Here is a 15,348-nt window from a genome sequence, read left to right as displayed (position 1 = left end):
ACCTCAAGGCTGAGGGAGTTTCACCAGGCCCCTCTCCCACAATATGCCTTTTGAGATAGGATGGCCGTAAAAAAAATTGACAGGAATACTGGTTTGTGAAGCTATCATCAGCCCAAGGTGTGAGAAGAGAAAAAAATGTAGTCTTAGGTGGAACCATTTTGCAGAAAGGCAAATTCCAAAACAAATACATGGTTTCATTAACATAGTTTAAGAAAAACCTTTCCATAAGAAAAACGCATTGGTTAGCTCAAAGTGGAACCAAGTGTTGTCAACACAGAATTAAAAGAGGCCTTGTGTGTGTGTGTGTGTGTGTGTGTGTGTGTGTGTGTGTGTTTGTGTGTGTAGAGAAGGAAAAAACTGTCCGCAGCTTGCAGTTTATTTCCTCCTGCCACTTGGGGACCTCTGTCCTTCCTGCCTGTTATCCCCTCAGTGTTAGACCAGTCTGTGTTAGTTGGAACCAGTTCATGCCCAGTGTAACATTGCATTTCTCAGTAGCTGAGTCTGGAAGATTTAAGGTACAGCCAAATTTCAGAAAAACCAGAACACACCTTTATGTTTGATCACATCTAAGTTATTTATTAATTAATGATTTTTCAGGCATCCACACTATGTATATTGAGGATCTCAAGTGCACACTACACTATTTTTAATACAAAAGATATTCACTATACTGTGCATAAAATCTCCAAGACTTATTTATCTACTTGTTGTAAGTTTATACCTTTAAACTACATCTCTCCTATTCCCCCACATCCAGCCCCTGGTAACTACCATCTAAATTTAATTCCAACAGGCAATCATTTTGCAACCCAGAGGGTGATTGATAGTCTCTTGCTGGGTCACCTGACTGTTTTGGTTCACACCAACCTTGATGTCTATCCCTGGTCATTCAGTATTTACCCAGAAAATCCCAATTGCCCCAGGCATACCATGACTTTCATGGTTTCCCTGAAGACTTTCAGGATTAAATGGAGTTTTATATCACCTAATACACAACATTTCTAATGGGGGGAACCTCCATTATTGACGACATTTCCCAGAAACGAGCACTAGGTCCTTCATCACCAAATAATTCCCCTGTCCTGCTGCTTCCCTGTCGTTTTGAATCTGGGCTCATCAAAGCAACTGAGTTCATCAAAGCAAGTCTTTGTGTTGCAAAGACATTTTCTCCATATGATTATAATCTACAATGACAAAGCAGCATTCTTCTCTCCTTCCCTTTGGCCTACTCTTTCCCTCTCCCTACTGGTAAGACATCTTTCCATACACATTTCCCCCCCTTTCTTTTTATTCAAACCTCCATGGACAAATTTAAGAGTCAGAATTTTTTCTCTTTTTTATTTTTTTAATTATGAAAGATTATAACACATCTATAGGAGACTTGGAAAATACAGAACAAGATTACATATAGTTTCACTATATATTACAATTATTTTTCAAGCAGATAAGATTTTTTAGTTGGAGTGTCAATATAAAATTCTCAAAAATTAAAAGAATGAATATACAGAGAATAGAAGCATATAGTAGACCTGAAGAGCACTATAAACCAATTCAAGATATTTTAAAGAAAAGCATTATTTTGGTTTCTAGTGTATTGTACAGAATCTACCTTTTTTACCCTCACTTGCTGTGTTGTGGTTACAGGGAGGACAGAGAAGGGGGAAACCTCCCTGCCTGCTTCCTGAAACACTTGTACTCTGGTCACCTGACCCCACTTCTTCTAGCTATATTCCTTCCAGATTTGATGTTCTCTGCTCTCTCTTTTTAAAAAAAAAAAAAACAAAACACCTCTTTCCTCCCTTCAGTTAATGGGACGCTTGAACTCATGTTGTATAGAGTTTGTATAAACAGTCCTAGATTAAGACTTGTCTGGGGAGGCGAGGCAGAAGGCAGAAAGAAGGGAGAGAGGACCCCCCAGGCCTCCCTAGGCTTCCATCCCCCAGCCTTTGGATGGACACAGCACTCTAGTGTCTGTGCAGGGTGTTGGGAAGGGGAAATTTCTGCTTACCCTTCAGGGTTCTTCTGACTGATCTAATAATTAAATCGATTCAAGACAAATTAACAGGAGAAACTCTAAGTTAATTTCATACATATGGAGGTCTCCTAGTATACAGCCTAAGAAGTGACCAAAGCTGGCAGCTTTTATACCTTTTAGACAAAGAAATAATAAATTCATGAGAAACTGGCAAGGCAAAGAAACTTGGGCTTGGGTACTAATTAGTGGAGAATCTAAGCAGAGCTGATTTATGTAGCCTTCCCAGCCCTCAATTCCCTACCGCCAGTGACAAGGATGTCTCTCTGCCTCCTGGCATAGTGAAGGTACCTTTCTCATGGGAGATTTATTTCCTGCTCTGAGAGAAGGGTCAGACTTTTCTCAAGTAATAACTTCAAAATAATCAATATTCCATTTTGGCATATTTGAGGGAAGCCTGCCCTGAAATGTATCACAGGACCAACCAACAGAAAAACATTGCTGAAAGCGACCACAGTGTTATAGGTGTGAGACATCTGACTACTTTATAGAAACATAGCCATGACATCACCCCACAGAGGGAATGCCAATGTTCCCAAGAGGTCAGTTGGGAAATAGCCCCTTTACTGAGCCCCCGGACCTGCCCCCAGTCCAGTCCCCCTCCCAGAACCCAATTCAGATGTTAACACTGGCCCAGCAGAGTTCCTCCCCAACCTTGATCAAGTACTGTGTGGCCAGAGTCTAAGTCCACGCCTGTGCCAATTGTTAAATATTTTGAATACCAACTTGGTGGAGGGGTTTCAGATCTCTCTAGCAGTAGCCCTGTGGGCACCACATTCCACTTCCTCATTCCTCAGCTAAAGATGCTAAAGGGATGAGGTTTCCAGAGTCCAAACACCTCTCAGAGTTTTCCTCTGCTGGCTGCATGTCTTCATTCAGTTCCTGAAGAAACGCCAAGAGATGCAAAGCCTTAGGATCCGCTCTGTTTTTCGAGAGCTTGATATCGGCAAATCTTTGCAGTTTGTTTTTCATTTTTTCTCCTTCCTTTGATCCCTGGTTTATTTTCACACCCTGTATGAAATGGTGGATGGCCTTGTCTTCACACTTCCTCTGGTACAGCTGAAAGTTGCCATATCGCAGGTGGAGCACTTGTTTGGCTACGGGAGGAAGCTCTTTGCTGAATTCTTTTTGAAAGTAATACTCTGCTTCTTCATACTGACCGACTTGTGCATGGAGGCAGGCGAGATAGGAGCCGATACGGAAGAAATTTCCATTACTCTCATCAGCTCTCTTTAAATGATCTATAGCATGTCTTACTAATTTCTGTAATTCCTCTTTCTCCCCGCCCATTTTCTCTACTTCCAGGACTTTGGCCCTATAGCAGCACCCAATATGGCAATGCAGGTAGATGTTGTTGGGCATGCATTTTAGAGCCTTTCTCAGGAGTTCTATAGCAAGGTCCAAGTCACCTTTTCTTCGATACAGCTTTGCTGCCCCTCGAATCACATCTGTGGCCAATGGGGCTTTTTCCAGAGCTTCTTCAACTAATCTCTCTCCTTCATCTTTTTTATTCATCTTTTGAAGTTTCAGGGCCAGGAGGACTTTGACATACTGGTTGTCAGGATTCAGCTGAATGGCTTGCCTCAAAGGGTTAATGGGGTTCTGAGATGGTGGCTGGTTATCCAGCCGGTAGCTCGCGATGGCCAGTCCAGAGGCGAACTCTGGGTTCTTGGGGTTCTTCTCCAGAGCCTTCTCAAAACACACCTTGGCCCTTTCATTTTGGTTTCTTCCACACTTTAACCGTGTCCACCCTTCTTCACAGTCCAGCTCAGGACTCTCAATTCTGTAGGGGCTGGAAAACTTCTGGCAGACTCGTTTCACTTTGTCTACATAAAGCTGAGCATCTGCGAACCTTCCCAGGTGATAGTAGACCCAGGCGTGGTTTCCCCAGGTGACCAGGCTTCTGACTTCCGCCTGGTCAGCGTGCTCTCGCTGGATCCACTCTTCGGCTTGCCGCAAGCATTCCAGGGCTGCCTGATGCTGGCCTCTGCGGTGTTTTATGAAGGCCTGTATGTTGCACATCGTGGCTTTGAATTCGCTGTTCTGAAACTCAGTCTGGTGACACACTCTGTCTTCAAAATCATCCAAAGAATGTTCTCCCTCTACCAAGTTCCAGGTGAAATGGCTCTTGAGCTGCTGAAGACTATGCTCCAAGGAGTTCTTTGTGGTCTCACTGTGAAGGAAAAACAGAAATGAACATTCTAAGACATAGCACAGGTTTACCCACGAGAAAAGGGGAGCGTGACAAATAGGATTCTCCTTCTCCTTAACAGTGTTAACTCCAATAAAAAAGAAGAGTATCCTTTCCTTGGACTTCACTGATGGTCCAGTGGTAAGCCTCCACACTTCTACTGCAGGGGGCATCTGCAGCCTGATCCCTGGTCAGGGAACTAATCCCATGTTGTGTGTAACGCAGCCAAAAAAGAAAAAAAAAAAAAAGAATATCCTTTCTTTTTTTTTTTTTTCCCCAGTCTTGGTATATGTGTTAAATACACAAGGAAGCAGAAATGGGGTGATCACAGGCAGCAGAAAAATTAGGAAGGGACTTCCCCGGGGGTCCAGTGGTTAAGAATCTGCCTTCCACATTGAAACATGTATAATATCATATAAGAAGCGAATCGCCTGTCCAGGTTCAATGCAGGATACAGCATGCTTGGGGCTGGTGCACTGGGATGACCCATGGTATGGGGAGGGAGGTGGGAGGGGGCTTCAGGATGGGAAACACGTGTACACCCGTGGCGGATTCATTTATGTTGATGTATGGCAAAACCAATACAATATTGTAAAGTAATTAGCCTCCAATTAAAATAAATAAACTTAAATTAAAAAAAAAAAAGAATCTGCCTTCCAATGCAGGGGACACAGGCTTGATCCCTGGTCAGGGAACTAAGAGCCCATGTGCTCTGGGGCAACACAGAGCCCTCAGGTCACAATTAGAGAGAAGCCTGCGTGCTGCACGAAGAGCCCTACCAACACAGTCAACAGTAAAATGAATAAATATTAAAAAAAAAAAAAAAGAATTAGGGAGAGGGCAGTGGGCAGGAATCTGAGTCTGAGGCTAGTCTTTCCTGAAAAAGGGAATTTTTATTAGGAATGCTGGCTCTTGGCTTTCTGCGAGGGTCTCTACATGCATGTGTGCATGCTAAGTCACTTTTATGCTTTGTGACCCTATGGACTGTAGCTCACCAGACTTCTCTGTCCATGGGATTCTCCAGGGAAGAAACCGGAGTCGGTTGGCATGCCCTCCTCCAGGGGATCTTCCCGACCCAGGGATTGAACCTGCGTCTCTTACATCTATTGCATTGGCAGGCAGTTTCTTTCTTTACCACTAGTGACATCTGGGAAGCCCAAGGGTCTCTACAGGAGCAGCCAAATCTTTGGTAACTGATTTCAGGTTTGATTTTATATAGTTTTAAAGAAGTAATAGTCAAAATAGAAAACTTTGGAAAAAAAGAGAATATAGACTGTCAAAATAATAAAAGAACCAAACAAAACCAATTTGATAAAAGCTCCAAAAGTTTGGCTAGACAAAGAAAATCAGTTAAGGATTTACAACAAGCTCACATAATTAGACAGGAAACATGAAGTAATAAAAATAAAAAAAGACAAAGTAGGGAGAACTAAAGAATTTAAAACATCGAAGAGAAAATAGAGTTGAAGTTCAGAAGCACGATAAGGATGTCCTTATTAAAACAATAAAGAACTATAAAACTATACAGTTGAAATTTCAAAGTAAGTGCTAGGTAAGAAGGAAATACAGAAACAAAGAGCCATTCAATGTGTTACTTCTTTGGCAATTCCTTTTCTTAAAATGTTTCACTGATTTGATTTATTAATAATTTTGTACTTGTTTTAATTTTCCTTTGAAATTTAACTTTGACCCTCCTATGGTTTGCTTTTGAAGGAGTTTAGAACAAGTCTTCCCAAAATGTGCCATTTTGGCAAGTGGACTGTTTTGAGTGGAAAGCAATCAAGACCCAGTAGATTCAGTGCAGGAGACATAAGAGACACAGGTTCGATCCCTGGGTCAGGAAGATCCCCTGAATGAGAGCATGGGAACCCACTCCGATATTCTTGCTTGGAGAATCCCATCATGTACAGAGGAGCCTGGTGGGTTACAGTCCATAGGGTGGCAAAGAGTCAGACACTCCTGAAGCAACTATGCACAGACATACACTTTCGTAAAAGAGCAAGCAGGGGGCTACAGGAGTGTCATGGGCAGCTAGCATCTTTCATTATGGGAAATGTTCTTTCTCCTTGAGGGTGCCTTTGCAACTCTTCTGGAAAGATTTTTTTTATTACTTTGTGTTAGTCCACTAAATAAACAAACAAGTAAATAAATAAGCAAAAACCAACCAACAGAAACAGCAATCAAATAAAATCCCTATCTTGAGTAAATTTGGAAAAGAGTACGTTAAAAATCATTCATTACCTAAAATTGTTTTCAATGTTGTCTATGTATTAGGGTCCCTGAAATGTTGTTTATTCTCACTTAAAAATTTTTTCATGATATACATTAATCAGTTCTCATATCAGAAGCTGATATTCTATATATTATGGATTCTGACATAGACAACCAATAGAAATCTGGGAAGTCTTGTTATGTGGCAAGGATCACTTTTGAAATAATCGTCTAAATGGAAGATAATAGTCCTTCATTTTTTCCTACTCTCTATCTTTCACTTTTTATACCTCCCCTCAGTTTGATTAGACCAGGGCCAGGTACCCAGATTCAAGTGGAAGCTGGAAATGGAACTGAGAGGGAGTCAGTGAGTCTTCATACATTAAGAAGAGTTCTGTGCATGCTGGGGTTTGATGGTGGACAAGTTCCGTACAACCTGCTGTAGAGAGAATGACCCAGATACACGTGGAGAAGACTCAGTGACTGGGTCCCCCAAGCTCACCAGTGTCCTAGTCTAGTCTCCTGGGGTCATTAGATCCTGTGCATGGGTTCTCTGCGCCATTCTAGGAACTTTAAATCAGTTCCTGCTCATTTCTGTTACTTGTAACAAATGGAGCTATAATTACCCAAGCAGAATAAACAAAAACTAGGAGGGAAAATGGGTAGGAGTTACTGCTTAGGGAAAAACTCTTCTTTTCAAAGCCTTCTGTCCATGGGGTTCTCCAGGCAAGAACACTGGAGTAGGTTGCCATGCCCTCCTCCAGGGCATCTTCTTGAACCAGGGATCAGGAAGATCTTAGTGAAGATCAGGGTTGTCTGAGGCTGTTGATGTAACACAGGGAATGTGAGCCAGGAGAGAGCCTCACTTGCTATCTGACCTTGTAATGACACCAGCCTCTCCTTGCAAAGTTTATGTCCAATCTGGTCTCTCTTCCTTCTTAGTGAGGTTATGGGAAGATTCTCTTACTTAGCACATGGGTTCTTTAGCTCCTTTCTCATTGTGTACAGGAGCAGAGAGAGTGAATACAGTTGAGATTATCTCTCACATACAATACATATAGTCAAGTCTACATTTACAAGATAAATACATTTAATATATACATGTATGTTAAATTCTTTTGAGTAGTCATTCAAAAGGCATCCAATTTTATTGTGTGGTTTTGAGTTTTTATTTCTACTGGTAAATTAGAACCTGGTCCCAGATCCTTGCATCCTGAACTCAGACTTGTGAGATTTGTGCCCCTGATGCCCCTAGAAATTCCAGGTATTTACACAGCAAACAATTTCTCCCCTTGCTTCTTGTCTGGATGAAAGCCACAGTCCCACTGTCTGCCAGGCTCAGAGCCAGTGCTGCCCCCACATTGTCTTAGAGCAGTACCAGCACCACCAGGGTGGGGTTGGGGGTGGGGGAGCCTATTAGAAACGCACAGGCTTGGATCTCAAGCCAGACCTACCAAGTCAGAGTCTTGGGGTTTGGGGAGGTTAGTATTTGAGCTCAAGTATCAGTCTTTAACAAGCTTTCTGTGAATCTTACTCAGGCTCAAGTTTGAGCCTTACACATTCTCTTACACCACAGGAGCAATGCCCAATAACAATCCCTGTAGCTAAAGAATCAAAGGAAAAGAGAAAATGAACTGATGGGTCAGTATTATTATGGGAAAGATTCTAAGAGAAGGACATGCTAAAATTCTAAGAAACAGGAAGAAAGTTTCTAAAAATTCTGAATTACTATAGAAACTGACATCTGGAAGTATCTCAAACTATTATTTTCTTCCTATCAGGCAGAGGTGCAAACTAGCAGAAAAAATATATTTCCTCTAGGAAGTAAGTACCAGGGCTGGTATCCCTAGATTCTGGAGCTCCTAGGACTGAGGCTTAGCTATCCAGTCTGACTTCTTGACCCTTAAACTGGAGAAAATATAATAGAAAGCTTTCTTCCTACTCACTGTGGGAACTCTTCCTCCCCAGGGAAATCTGATGTTTCTGAAATATGAGAAGATTTTAGAAGTGGGGACTGTTTTCTCCAAGCAGTTTATCTCCAATTCTTATGTCAGGTAGGAGGATGCTAGCCAGTCAGTAGCATTTTGGGGTGAAAATATTTGTTATTTTGCCAGCCTTAATACAAATCTGAGATGCATGAATACATTAAAAATGTTCCACCTTAGCATGAAATGAGGTTGCTACCCTGAGTACATTTTTAACAGTATCTGCTAAAAAGAGACATGTCTCACTGTGGTTATATATATGTTTTCTTTTCCCTTATATTTCTTCTGATTTTTGCTTCATGTATCTTTGCTTCTTTGTTGTTAGGTATCTAATGGTTTATGATTATCTTCTTTGTGAAGTATACCTTTTATCATTAAAAATATTCATTTTTATGAAACAAAGTTGCATTTAAAATAAATGAAAAACATTTAGATCATTAAAAAACAATCTTATTAAAAGCCCCTCACTTATTCCTTTGGATAAGAAACACAGGGCAGTCTACAGGAGCAATTTCTCGAGATGGATCTTTAAGTGAAGCACCTGCCTGCTTTAATCTCTCTCCTTCTGCCCCTCCCTTCCTGCCTCATTGTTCTCCAGCCTCAATTCTCAGCTTCCCGGTGAGAGATCCTGCAGGAAACTTGACGGTGTGAGGCAAAAATAATTTAGGAGTAAACAAGCCAACACCCTAAAGACCTACAGAAGATAGAAGAGTGTAAGGCTGTAATCAAATACTAAGGCAAAACAACCTAGAAATTTGTCTTTTAGGAGCATGGCTATTGACAATTCAGCTTCCACAACAAGAAGGATTAGGCATTTTCACCACAATCAGAGAAGAGAGAGTCTTTTACCTCATGATTGCCGTGCACTTCTCAGCTGTTCTGAAAGACTGCAGTTCGGGCTTCTGCGCTCTTCAGAAATCTTCCTCCTCTGCTTCAGTGGAATGTTAAGAGACTTATATATGAATGCATTACCAGATTCCTTTGCCAAAATAGACTTTAGGAAAGAGAAAATGAAACTGGAAACTGAAATTGACAAGACTCTAAGAGGAAATGAATCTTGGGTGCTAAGGGAGAGCCAAACTGATAGGGTGACTTCCTCCCCCTCCCCCTACAGTTAGTCAGAAGTTCTTTGTGAATTGTTTTGATGTGGTAATATCAGCTGCCATCAACGGAAGCTACCAGCTCCAGGAAAGATGCTTTTACCAAGTACTCTGCCTCATTATTGGAGAAGGCAATGGCAACCCACTCCAGTACTCTTGCCTGGAAAATCCCATGGACGGAGGAGCCTGGTGCTGCACTCCCTGGGGTTGCTGCGAGTTGGACACGACTGAGTGGCTTCGCTTTCACTTTTCACTTTCATCATTGGAGAAGGAAATGGCAACCCACTCCAGTGTTCTTGCCTGGAGAATCCCAGGGACGGGGGAGCCTGGTGGGCTGCCTTCTATGGGGTTGTACAGAGTCGGACACGACTGAAGTGACTTAGCAGCTGCCTCATTATTGGAATGTTAACCCATCTTCACTCTGTCCACTATTAACAGCAAGATGACCTGCTGGCCCCTGTGCATGCTGAGTGTGTGCTAAGTCATTTCAGCCAACTCTTTCCAACCCTATGGACTGTAGCCCCGCCAGGCTCCTCTGTCTATGGGGATTCTTCAGGCAAGAATACTGGAGTAGGTTGCCATGCCCTCCTCCAGGGGACCTTCCCGACCCAGGGACCAAACCCACGTCTCTTATGTCTCCTGCATTGGCAGGAGGGTTCTTTACCGCTAGCGCCACTTGGGAAGTCCTGCTGGCCCCTGTGATGAAGTTATGTAACTTCCACAGGGCAGGGGGGGTTTCTTCTATTTTACTCAGTACTGAATCTCCAGTTCCTGAAGTCATGCCTCCTGGCACATGGCAGGCATTCACAAAGTAGTAGCTGAATGAATGAATATGTGATTGGAACTGTGGGCTCTGATGTCAGTCTGTCTGCATTGGAAACCAGGCTCCATTTATATGTGGAAATTACTGAATGTCTCTGTGTTTTAGTTTCTTCCCCTGTGAAATGAAGACACTGCCACGATCTTGTGGTGTTTGTTGTGAGGATCGAATGGCTTCATACATTAGAATAATGCCTGGAACATAATAAGTGTCAGTGTTTATTATAATTAATAACTAAATCATTAACCAAAGAGACCAGGAAGGAAACTTCGGATGTTTACCTTTTCCAGAGCCTTGGTTTGACATTCCATGATCCATCATGGAATGAATCATTAACCAAAGAAAAACAATTCCTAGCATCTCTACACATTCTTGGCTCTCCTGAGCTCCGCAGTTTGAATCCCCGTGGGTCATCTTAGAATTTAGCATCTGCACACTACAATTTGCAGCCAGAGTGGTTTCTTCTAACAGAGGGAATGTGCTTTATCCTTATGCATATCCCTAATCATAAAGGAATTACAATGTACGTAGACCCAAGAGGGAAAAGGTAATCACACCAACTGTCTTTGAGGTCAGGAAATTACACAGAGAACAGATGAAACATTCCCAGTAAAACCGAGGTTGCTGAGGCAGGTTATTCAGTTTTGGGGAAAGCATTATTTACGGTGGATTTTTCTGCCTAGGGCAAGGTAAAAGCAGAACCTATGCTTCTTGGAGATTCCCTACCATTTCATTAGGATTACAGCTAAGCTGGTAACCCTTACTTGTAGGTCTCACTCAAGAGTTACAAGTTCTAGTTCTATGAACAAGTTCTGTGATGTATTTATAGAAATGCAGGTCAGATGTACAAGAAATGCTGATCAGGGAACTAGAACACTGTGGCTTTTGTTTTGGTTTTGGGAATTTACATTCAAGAAAACTATAGGATAGAAATGTGTAAGTCTTGTTAATAAAGGTCCTGGTTGGGGAGAGGCACAGAGAAAGAACATGCTCACTGTGTTTCAAAGTGTGTAGAGGTGCTGGTTTATTCTTTAGAAATCTGTGTGGCCAGTGCCTGTGTATAATGCTTTCACAACAGGAATGCATCAGCTGAGCTGGCAGCTGGGTTAATTCGAGAACTCACTGAGTGATTGCAAAACAGAAACTGTGAAGAAAATCAGTTCACCTCTAGCAGTATTTCTGTTTTGAAAAAAGTGAGACAGTGAGAGTTCTGGTTACTCAGCTCATTACCAATATTTATGGTTCTGTGTCCTAAAATATAGGCCTAGGGCTGCCCCTGTCTCAGTATAGACTAAGGGAGAGTCCTGATTTGCTGTTCCCAAGAATGAGGAAAGCCACCTTAAGGGGTTGCATCAGCTACAAAGTGGTGTAATGCCTTAGTCTGAACACTGTCATCAACCACCAGCCGTATCAGCATCACCTGGGGCCCTGCTAGAAATGCGAATTCTCAGACTCCAGTCCAGACCAAATGAATCAGAAATTCTCAGGTGGAATTCATGGACCAGCAATTCAGGGACCAATTAGATGTAAGGGAAGCCTGGAAAATGTAGTTTCAAACTGGGGACTGCTTTTACCAATGACAACTTCATACTGTGCAAGTGGGAGCACTAATTTGGGTGGGCCGTGAGTACCTTGCTCTGGTCCTAAATACCCACGATGTATCCTTCTTTCCAAACATACTCAGACCTTTCCACGGGAGTCAGCCCTTGGGAATCAAGGCAATCATTGCACCCAGCTCATGATCAGGGATCTGCTGCCAATGATCTGGGCGTGACTCCTTTCAGTCTGATGATTACAAAACCTAAAAGACTAGATAAGATTAGATAACTCATGTGTACCACATGCAACGGTGGGGCATGATAACTGTAATAAATACTCTCAGTTGAAAGAAAGGGAACATGGAGAAATCTCAGAAGGCGGAAGTCTGTGGCAATGATGACATTCTGATGGGAAGACATTCTGAAGATCCTCTATCCTGGCAATGGTGGAAGTTTCTTAGTTAGATCCTGATTGTGCTCTCTGATGGGAACAATTCTGCCGTTGTTCTCCATATCCCTGACTCCAGCCTCTGGGAGTTCATTCATTTTCTCTGTTATTCTCACCTCTCCTGCCTTACCTAGGGGTTCTGTTTTCACTTTGTTGGTACCAGAGACTCCTATACTCACATAAAACTTTTGTTGATAGCATTCTAAGGAGAACATTTATCCAAAATATTAATACTCTCAAAGAATGCCTCAGATATTTGTCAATGTTTGGTTCTGAGCATAAAGAGCGTTTGAAAAATATATAATTTCATGGAAGCATTGGTAGGTAAAAGAGAGATGAAAAAGACCACCTAAAGGTACAAAAGACAGCGAGAGTAGTCAGAGGAAATGGGTGGACTGAGTGTTCTCTGCATGGATATGAATTCTTGAAGAAAGTTCTTGAAATTAGTGGTAGGAACAGTTTCACCTCTCTCCTCAGCTGCCTCCTCCAGTCTGGGCAAAGCTTCACGGGTACTTCACAGATTCCAGCCCATCTGTGCACCTGCTTTTAGACTCCTTTTATGCTTACTACAGCGCTGTAGGCAGAGACCCCAAGATTCATGTGAGGTCCAAGCAATACCAGCTAAGATTGCCCCTCAAAGTCAGGGAAGGTAAGTATCACTATGAAATAAAAAGCCTGGTTCTTGCCTTTCTAGAGTTTACAATCTGATTGCAAGTTTAAACTTTCACACATCTGATGACAGAGAGGTGAGCCCTTCAAAACCAAAAAGAACATGGGATGGACAAAGCTAATATTGGGAAATAACGTTAGCATTCTGTACACACTTTTCTGCACTTTCACTTTCTTATTTTTTAAATATATTTTAGCTATAATGTTCTGTATTATTACATTTAGAACTCTTCTTAAAAGTATGGACATGCTGTTTCATGTTATGAAATGTTAATATTGAATAAGTAAGGCCCCTAATGATGGATGTTTGAGTTGTTTTCAGTCCTTTGTTATTATAAACAAAGCTTCATGAACATCCATGTACACATCTTTGCACACACATGCAAATACAGAGTAAATTAATGAGTGAAATTGCTGGGGAAAGATTCACAAATACTTAATAACCATCAACAAATTCCCTCCAGCTATACAATTTCTAATCTCAATGGCAGTGCATGATACAGCCCGTATCCAAGTCCTTTTTAGTCTACACTTAGGAAGGGCATTTTCTTTGTGGACCTGAGACAGTCTCCCTTGCAGTGTCGGTGTACTTTGCTCTTAACAAAAGTGACACTGATATCACTTTACATGTCTACCAGCTTTCTTCATTTCCTGTCTGTTCCTGACCTTTGTCCATTTTCCCACTGAGTTTCTTTTCCCTTATTGATAAACAGAAACTATTTCAGCATTAAGGAAATTAGTCCTTTACCTAGTAATGTGTTGAGATAGTATTTTTGTTTGTCATTTATCTTTTGACTTTCTGAAGTTATCTCTTCCATGAAATATGTTTTTAATGTATATGTATTAATATTTTATGCCCTTTTGTGTTTTTTCATACTTATACCTTCTAGACCCCATGATTACAAATATCTCAACACTTCGGTAGTAATTTTATGATTTCTACTTTTTAAACATTTAAAACTTTGACATACATGGAATTTATTTTGGAGTTTAAAGAGTGAGGAAAGAGGACCACCCTGGAGTGACGTTCTAGTCACTAATTCACTCAGCGAATGTTGAATGTATGCTGTATGTCAGGCCGTGTGCAAGTCACTGGGTGAGTGAGAGCTGGGAAATCTGGACGACGCAAACTGAGAATAAGCCTGGATCATATAGTCCCCAAAGCAAGTCCTTTCCCTCAAAGCAACATTTGTTCAAAATATCTGTGAAAGTGAAAGTGTTACTTGCTCAGTCATGTCCAACTCTTTGCACCCCTATGAACTATAGCCAGCCAGGCTCCTCTGTTCATGGAATTCTCCAGGAAAGAGTACTGGGATGGGTTGCTATTCCCTTCTCCAGGGGATCTTCAAGACCCAGGGATTGAACCTGGGTCTCCCGCATTGCAGCAGATTCTCTATCTTCTGAGCCACCAGAGAAGCCCCCAGAACATCTATATAGCAGAGGAAATGTGATTCTGAATTTCCAGATTTGGATGAGAGAATTTTCAGAACCAGGAAAAAGCAACAGCAAAATGAAATGCCCCACCATTCAGCTGCACTCCTGTGAGGTTTCAGATTCTCTCTCTCCCCCATTAACCTGCCCTTTGTGACCACCACACCAGGCCTTGCTTGCTCTCCCCCCTCTCTCTCTGAAGCCCAGAGGCCTGCTTATGGCCTCTCTAGGGCTTCCTGCTTTTCTGAGTCGTGGGCCCCCCTGCACCCTCTACCATTTCCTTACTGCCCTTCTCAGCCAGAGACGAGGAGGGGTCAAATCTGCCAGGGTTGGAGGCTGGATGGGCCAACAGCCATCAGCTCTTGGGTGCCCTTTCCTAGTCACTTTAGGAGGGAGTCTGGAGACTCGCCAACCCACAATGTCTGAGGCATTTTCAGAGTCTGGCAATTCTTCTTAGGTCTAGGATCGGTTTTTCCTACTCAGTTTTAACTTGCTGTAGTGGTGTAGCCCTCTGGGTAATGGCAGATGGTGTGGTCTTTGCACATCTGCTGGCCTCTGAGAGTGGTCATAGTGCAGCTGAGCACTTGTCTCTCCACTGGAGAGAGATCCTTACTGGATTCTTTCTAGAAGCAATACTCTGCCTCACCATACCGATCTGATATGTAGAGGCAGGCAAGGTCTGAGCAGGTACAGGGGGGTTAATATTCAACTGAACAGCGCCTTTCATAATTTCCTGTAGTTCTCTGTCCTTATTCGTTGAACATTTATTTGGTTTCTGTATTCATCTGATTTTTGCTCTGTAGACAGCATCCAACCTCGGGATGTTAGTCAATGTTGTTTGGCACTGCTTCTAAGGCCTTTTAAGTATCAATGATTCTATAACTGTGTCCAGAGTGCCTTTATTTCAGTAATATTTGGCTGCA

General features: G+C 42.2%; 2 protein-coding genes across 2 annotated transcripts in view; one reads left to right on the top strand and one right to left on the bottom strand.

Annotated features, from left to right (window-relative positions):
• Positions 1-15,348, top strand: part of LIPA (lipase A, lysosomal acid type) — a 128,628-nt gene that overhangs the window by 43,574 nt on the left and 69,706 nt on the right. The window lies entirely within an intron of this gene.
• Positions 1,772-9,678, bottom strand: IFIT2 (interferon induced protein with tetratricopeptide repeats 2). The gene is made up of 2 exons (XM_019988658.2): positions 9,269-9,678; positions 1,772-4,205 (listed from the first exon to the last, which is right to left on the bottom strand). Exons 1-2 carry the CDS (start codon positions 9,271-9,273, stop codon positions 2,819-2,821), a joined length of 1,392 nt encoding a protein of 463 aa, XP_019844217.2. The 5' UTR covers positions 9,274-9,678; the 3' UTR covers positions 1,772-2,818.

Source organism: Bos indicus, chromosome 26 (assembly GCF_029378745.1).
Source record: "Bos indicus isolate NIAB-ARS_2022 breed Sahiwal x Tharparkar chromosome 26, NIAB-ARS_B.indTharparkar_mat_pri_1.0, whole genome shotgun sequence".
Taxonomy (NCBI): domain Eukaryota; kingdom Metazoa; phylum Chordata; class Mammalia; order Artiodactyla; family Bovidae; genus Bos; species Bos indicus.
The sequence above is the reverse complement of the archived record's forward strand: the minus strand, read 5'-3'. Positions and strand labels throughout refer to the sequence as shown.